The 8,306-nt window shown below is 35.3% G+C and overlaps 1 protein-coding gene across 1 annotated transcript; it reads right to left on the bottom strand.

Moving 5' to 3' along the window:
- On the bottom strand, nucleotides 6,238-7,236 carry LOC107627463 (zinc finger MYM-type protein 1-like). Its single transcript, XM_016330295.1, has one exon. The coding sequence runs from the start codon at nucleotides 7,234-7,236 to the stop codon at nucleotides 6,238-6,240; it is 999 nt and encodes a 332-aa protein (XP_016185781.1).

Raw genomic sequence — 8,306 nt, 5'->3', positions numbered from 1 at the left:
GGTATTCTTCAAACTCTAATATACTAAAAACCTGCCTAAAACCCTTGCTAACTTAAGCATCGAAATCCCTTGTAACCTCTTCAAAGAGTTCGGACAACATCAGTCAGCTGAAGAGTCAGAAGAGCATATCATTCCAAATGGAGTCTGAACCTCATGTTTAGACCCAAATCCACCCGTTTCAAGTAACTCTCGAAATATTGGTGCCGTTGCCGGGGACCTAGAGCTCAACCCTTGATAATGGTGGATGATCAATATCAAAAAGAACGAAATGCGTCCAACTCCGGATTAAAAAATGGAGACCATTGCGATGATGATAGAGCACTCTCTATTCACAATAACACCTCAAAATAAAGACAAACGGACATGTGGTGGACATAGAGTGAGTTCTCAGGCTCACATCTCTGAGGGATCAAGGAATCAGAATACTGCAAAGATCATGGGACTCCTCCATGATCATCAAAGTCGACTCGAACAACTGAAAAATAAGTTAGAACGACAAAGAGAATCAGAGAGACAACTCCGGAAAGAGCTACACAATAGAAGAGAAATGGAAGTTAAACTAAGAAAACTAAAAACCGAGCTAAAGGAAAAAGAAAGTCAGGATGACAAATACCTAATCTTCATTGGAGGGAATTGTGATCTTTTCTCTGAGGAGGTCATGCATGCCAAGGTCCAAAGAAATTTCAAACATCCCGACATAGATCCCAATGATAGATCTACTGATCCATGTAACCATTTCAGCAACTTCAAAGAAGTCTACTAGGTCCGGGAAGGCAATATAAAACCCGACCTCTACACTATAACTTTCGTACTAGAAAATACCAAAGAGAGTTCTGCAAATATCCTCTTCAAAGCTGCCTTTGATAAGTTCGGGTCAAACAAAAAGGACTTAAAGGTGTACCCAAGCACTCTATCCGGATTAGAAAAAACACAAATAGTGATCACTACACAAGCCTTTGTACCGCCTTTGGCAAAAGTCCTTGAGCTTGTACCATTAGTGCTAACTACATCGTGGTAGACACTCCATCTACCTACAATCCAGTAATAGGTTAGACGCCTCTAAACCAAATAGTTTCCAACAAAGGAGGGGATAGCCACCATTTATGGAGATCAATAGTCGAGGCATAAATGCTACAATAAAGTTTTAACTTTAGAAGCATCCCCACAAGAAAATTTTGACCTATTTTAAGGGCCAGATTCTATAATAAGGACGAAAATCTCCAAGCTCACAAAGAAAAATTTGACCTCTTTTAGAGCTTACGAAGAAAAATCCAACTTCTTTTAAGGGTCAGACTCTACAATGAGGTCAAAAAATTCCAAGCTCACAAAGAAAAATCTGACTTTTTTTAAAGATTGGACTCTACAATGAGGGCTAAAACCTCTAATCACACAAAGAAAAATCTGACTTCTTTTAAAGATCAGACTCTACAACGAGGTCGAGAACCTTCAATCTTACAAAGAAAAATCTGACCTCTTTTAGAGTTATCGAAGAAAAATCTGGCTTCTTTTAAAGATCAAACTCTACAGTGAGGTCGAGAACATCCAATCTTACAAAGAAAAATCCAACCTCTTTTAGAGCTTACGAAGAAAAATTCGATATCTTTTAAGAATCAGACTTTACAATGAGGTCGAAACCTCCAAGTTTACAAGAAAAATCTGACCTCTTTCTCGAAGTACGACTTCAAGAACAAGATTCCAAGCGAAAAATGACCAAAAAAGTAGGTGCCTTAAAGGTTGTGGTGTTTAGTGACTCCCAGGTAGTAACCTCATAAGTAAATAGTGATTATCAAGCTAAAGATCCCAATATGAAGAGGTACTTGGAGAAAACACTAGACTAATTGGCCAAGTTCCAAGAATCTAAAGTTAGACACATAACTCGAGAATAAAATACCCGACCTGATGCTCTCTCCAAGCTAGCTAGCACAAAGCCAGGAGACAATAAAAGAAGTCTAATCCAAGAAACTCTACAGTCACCCTCAATGGCAAAGGAAGTCGACATGTTGGACACATTAACAGTCTCCAACATGAACTTGAGATGGATGACCCCCATTATCGAATATTTAAAATTCAATATCTCTCCAAAGAAGAAAAGGATGCAAAGAGGTTAATGAGGAAAGCTCAAAATTACACCCTAGTTCAAAATGTTCTCTACAGAAGGAGAATATCCACTTCCTTACTAAAATGCGTCCCGACCTTAACGATAGCAAAAGTCTTAGATAAAGTCCGTAGTGGTATATGTGAAAATCATCTAGGGGCAAAATCACTGCCAAAGAAAGTGCTATGAGCTAGCTTCTACTAGCCGACCTTAAGGCAAGATGCGAACGAAGAGTTCATCAGTGTCACATCTCCCTGGCTTTTTGTAAAATATGGATTAGACTTACTCGGGTCATTTCCATAAGCGCCCAAGGAAGTAAAATACTTCATAGTAAGGGTCGAATACTTCACTAGGTAGATTGAAGCAGAACCCCGAGCATCCATCATAGCTCAATGAAGTCAAAAATTTCTCTATAAGAACATTGTCACAAGGTTTGGACTTCTATTTTCCATTATCACTGATAATGTTACTCAATTTACTGACCCAACATTCCAAAGCTTGGTGGCAAGCCTAAAAATTAAGCATCAATTCACATCAGTGGAACACCTCCAAGCCAATGGACAAGTAGAAGCTAAAAATAAAGTCATATTGATAGGACTCAAGAGAAAGCTACAAGACGTAAATGGGACATGGATTGAAGAGCTCCCCCAGGTTCTATGGGCATATCGAACAATTCCCCAATCTATGACTGGAGAGACTCCGTTCCGACTTGCATATGGCATTGAAGCCATAATTCCCATTGAGATAAACGAAAAAGCCCAAGGGTAAGATTTTAAAATGAAGTCGGCAACATTCATGCTCACAAAGAAGAACTTGACCTCCTCCCAGAAGTTTGAGAACAAGCTCGGATAAGAGAGGAGGTACTAAAACAAATAATGGTGGCTAAGTACAACAAGAAACTCATAACAAGGAATTTCATTGCAAATGATTCCATTCTAATCCAAAGTGATATCAGAGTGTAGAAGTCGGGTGAAAAAAACTAGCAGCCAACTGGAAAGGACCTTACAAGCACTACAAGGAAAATGCTGAGTACCGTCGAATTTTTCGTCGAAAAAATGAAAAAAATATATGGTAATTAGTTACCATCGGATTTACCGTCGGAAGATATCAAATGACATAAACCTCGCCGCCGCCGGTAAATGTTTACCATCAGATTTTTTTCATTCGACGGTAATTACTGTCAAATACTGCGACAAATGACCTGTTCGAAAAACGATTTGGTTATCGACAGGTTTTTCCAACGGTAATTCTGGCGCCAAGATATGTTCTTTCCCACATTATTACCATCGGGATTCTTCCCTTGGTAAATCCGATGGTAATGTCAATTTTTTTTAAAAGAAATTGAAATAAATGGCCAATTTTAATCTTTTATTTAAATTTATTTTTCACACAATTAATGGTTAATTCATAAAAAATAAAAACCTATTATTTAAAATAAATAATACAATATTCAAATAAATTAAAAGTCAAGTACATCAAATAAATACAATGAAATAATAAAACAAAACACTAATAACTAAAGATCCAAGTAGTCCTCGTCGTCATTGTCGGCCCTGTGGCCCTAAAGAGGTGGCACAGAAGGCGGTAATGTCTTTGTGCCACTAGCCGCGATGCTGGCACCAACGGGGATAATGCCAGCGGTATGCATTTGGGCCTGGTACACCTCCATCTGAGCCTTTATTCGCTGAAGCCTCTCTAGTTGCTCCCTCCACTCCGGTCTAGGCTCATCGGTGTCTGTCACGCAGGTGAAGATCTTCTGATATCTTTCCCAATAATTGTTCAGCTCCTGAGCCTACTGGTGAAGGCTGCGTTGGAGCTCGTGCATCTGTAGCCTCAAATTCATGCCTTCCTTGGGCTCGACGGCTCGATTGGTGGTAGAGTCTGACGACAGCCTCAACGTTGAGGTGCGGAGGCTACTGGCGAAGAATGACCCCAACACATCAACGCGGTTCTTGTACGGTGCTGAGGCAATCTCGTGCCAAACCATATTAGGATCGACGACTGAAGCAACGAAGTCATCAGCGGCGTCCTCCCCACTTTGCTGAGATTGCTGAGTTGCGACCTTTAGTCTCTGCGTATAGGATTCCTGTGTAACACAGTATGACAACTATACAGTTAATCTCTAATAATTTTATACCAAAGGTAGATCAGATGTATATTTACTCACATAATGGTCCTGAGACCGCTGATCAGTAAATCTCTCTTTGTGCTCCTTCAGCGTGTGGGTGTACTTGAACGTCTCTGCCAATATCGGCTCGCAATCCAACGACTTCGACTACACATGTTGCATTGAAACAATATGATTAAGATGATGCCTAGCAGAAGATATGTAAGAGAATATAACTTAGTTATTAACAAAATTAAAGACACTACATACTAGCCCGGCCTTAGTCTTCATGAAGGTCGCTGAGTGATGCATCCGCATCTTTAGTTATTTTTCCTTTAGAATTTTATTCAATAAGCTGATAATTCTTGTTAGAAAAGAAATGATTTCATGATTTAATGAACATTACTTTGAGCAGGGGCGAAGCTAGACAATATTTATCAGGGGGCCAATATTTTTTTTAGTTTTTTATTTTAACAAAAAAAATATATATATAATTTTAGTTAAAAATAAAAACTAAAACTTAAAATTTACTTTTTATAAAATAACTGAACATATTGTATATTAAAATAATTAAACACAAATATCTCAAAATTAATTTTAAATATTGTAAATATAGGTTGTTACATACTTATTTTTAGAATCTTCAAATACTATTCAATTCCTTTTTAGACATTTCTTGCAAAATTATTAAAAAAATGTATTATGCCTCAACCTTCATGTAAATAATTTAAATCACAACCATAACTTATGCAATAAAAAAATTAGTAACAATATTATTAGAGCTGAAATAAATTAAAATTTGCAACTTACATAGACAATTGAGCTCAACATTTTTTTCTTGATTCAAAGTCATCTATTATTGAATCTGCACTGAAAGTAGCTGCAATTTCTTTCTCAATGTAAATGACTAAATTATCTGCAAGAAATTCGTCTTTTATTTTACTCCGAAGCCTTGTTTTAACAATTTTTATTCCGAAAAAGCTCTTTCTATTGTTGCTGTAGATACTGGAAGAGTCAAGACATTATGACCAAATGATAAGTTCTTGATTTTCCTGTTTCTTTCAATCTTTGACATAACTCAGAAAGTGTCCCAACATCTTTTAGATGATTCGGTATATCAAATGCATAATGTTGCAATTGAGCATTCAAAAGAATCCTTTCATGATCAGAAAAAACTGAAGGATAAAACTTTTCAGCTAACTTGCATATATTCTGAATATTAAACAACTTAAAATTGTCTTTAGGGTCCAAAGTAGTACTTATAGTCAAAAGCTCCATGGTTTCCTCATTGAATCTACTATTTAACTCTTGAATTTGAGAGTCAATTGCTGCCAAAAACACATTTACTCGATAATGATGCTCGATTGTTATCTTTTGTTGATGAGATCGACCTCTTCCAACCGTGTATTGTGTACTCATATCAGGGATGTCAATTTCATGTTTCTCACAAAATTTCTTAACAATCTCAAGTAAATTGCACCAACCATTATCCCTCAATTTTTGAAGAAGTAGTTTTGATGTGGAAACAACATGCATTGCATTTAAAATATCTTGAGATTTTTATTGTAATGCTTGGCACAAAATATTAGTAATCCCATAATTTCCTTCATCAAATGTAACAAAAAAGTAAATTCAAACGAGGATAGCACTTTGTTGACACCATAAGCCTCACCTCTTTGAGCAGAAGTTGTACCATCATCAATAGTGTTGTTAAGAACGGTATGAGTAGCTGCAAACATTCTTATCAAGCTACAAACATAATGAAAGTGAGAACTCCATCTTGTATCTCCAACTCTTTGTATAGTGCCCATTTGATTTGCACCTTGACCTGTTTCTAGCTCATCATTGGCAATCAATTTTGCATTTTTAATTTCTTGAGCTTCTTGTAGTTGATCATGTAGTTTGCAAGATGCACCAATAATATTTACAATAGCAGTCAATTGTGTGAAAACTCATGAATTTGAAGTACTTCCCTTGAAATAGCTACCAGTGCTAACTGCAATCTATGAGCAAAATAATGTACATAATATGCTGGTCAGCAATCATTGAGAAATAAAGCTTGTAAACCATTCCATTTCCCTCTCATATTGCTAGCACCATCATACCCCTGACCTCGAATATTTTCAATTTGGAGATTATAAATAGAAAGCACAAACACCAACTCTTTTTTCAAAGTCAAGGCACTAGTATCACTAACATGTACAAGATCAAAGAAGCGTTCACGAACAAAACCATCCACATTAAAAAATCTCAAAACAATAGCCATTTGCTCTTTTTTAGATTCATCACAAGCTTCATCAATGATAATACAAAATTTGGCATCTCCAATATCCTTTCTAATTGAGTTTCTTACCATTGTAACAAGAACATGTATAATTTCTTTCTGAACATCACTTGAAGTATATTTAGCAAATCTAGGAGCATTTTCCAAAATAAGCTTTTGAACACTACTATTGTAAGAATCCAAAAACTTTAACAATTCAATAAAGTTACCTCGATTACCTGAACTCGAGCTTTCATCATGGTCTCTATAAGCGCAACCTTGAAAAGTCAACCATCTAATACAATCAATAGATGCTCCAAGTCTACGTCGATTATTCTCAATTTTCTCTGATGTTTGTCGTTTCATAAGTGTATCAACATGTTGTGATTGCTTCATCAAATCATCACATGATTTCGTTGCCCTATGATGGAACGAATTGGGGCCTTTGCCAATGTGATTCAAAAGAGGACAATCTTTTCCATTATTTACCTTCTTCCAATTCCTGAAGCCATCTTCAATTAAAGCATTTGAACCTGTGTTGATTGAAGATTCTATAGCAAATAGGTAGCATGGTAAACAATATACATCATCATCTTCAATAGAATACTCTAACCATGAAGGGTATAATTCAAACCAAGAAGCTTGAAAATGACGACGACGACTTGTATCACTCGAGAATGGATACTTATCAAGTATTGGTTGATTTGGTCCAGCTTTAAGATAAGCTCGACGAATTTCATCTCTTTTAGTTGGATAAAACTTCCAAATCATTGGTCGAATTCCTGGATCTCATACCAAATGACATACTTCCATTTGTTCAGGATTAAGTCATGGACACTTTGACTTTTAACTATCTTGTTGAGGAGCTAAAGTATTCATGTTTGATGCCTCAAGTATTGAATAGGTTGGTGTTGATGTAACAATATTAGAAACATTTTCACTCTTCTGGCTAGTCTTTTTTAAAAAAGTATCTATTATTTTCATCTTGCTCATGATTCAACTAAATTCCTACATTTAAGAATTTACATAGATAATAAGATAAACATTATGCAACTTAACTAAACTCAATTTATTTTATTTTTTGCAAATCAATAATATCAATGTCACAAATAATTAATAATGAAAAAATAAAAACAATACAAGGATAACATTATAATTATATGATTATCATCTTCAATTTTTTTCAAAAACCTAAATTATTATTATAATATTATAAACTAGATAAATAAATAAATAAATATATAAATTTTTCATAAAAACAAATAAAAAAATAACTTACAAAAGAAAGAAAAATGAAAGATGATAATGGAAGACCAAAGACTACTTGCTATCTTCTAAGTTATAATGATAATGGAAATATGGAGTGATGTTTTGTTTTCTGAATGAAAGAAGAGGAAAGAATGGAAGAAGTGATTTGTTGACTTCTTGTTACTGCCTTTTCAGATTCTTCACTTCTAATATGGATTAGGGTTTTCTTTTTTTTTTAACTAAGCATATGACCCACTATCCATAGCCCAAATAACACACTACTTTTTAACCCATTTCTTGAATGGAATTATGGACAGCATATATTTTCCAAAGGGGGGAGGCCTACTTTTTTTAGGGGGGAGGACACTCTTTGATTTTTTTTATTATTTTTGTAAACAAAATTTTTGGGGGGAAGGGGGGAGGGGGCACTGCCTCCCTTGGAACATACGAAGCTTCGCCCCTGACTTTGAGTTAGTTTGAATTCAATTGTTATAGGAGAATTAGATTTTCATCTTCAATTTTTTTTTAAAAACCTAAATTATTATTATAATATTATAAACTAGATAAATAAATAAATAAATATATAAATTTTT

This window comes from Arachis ipaensis, chromosome B02 (assembly GCF_000816755.2).
Source record: "Arachis ipaensis cultivar K30076 chromosome B02, Araip1.1, whole genome shotgun sequence".
NCBI classification, from domain to species: Eukaryota; Viridiplantae; Streptophyta; class Magnoliopsida; order Fabales; family Fabaceae; genus Arachis; species Arachis ipaensis.
This window is presented reverse-complemented; position numbering and strand designations above follow the sequence as displayed.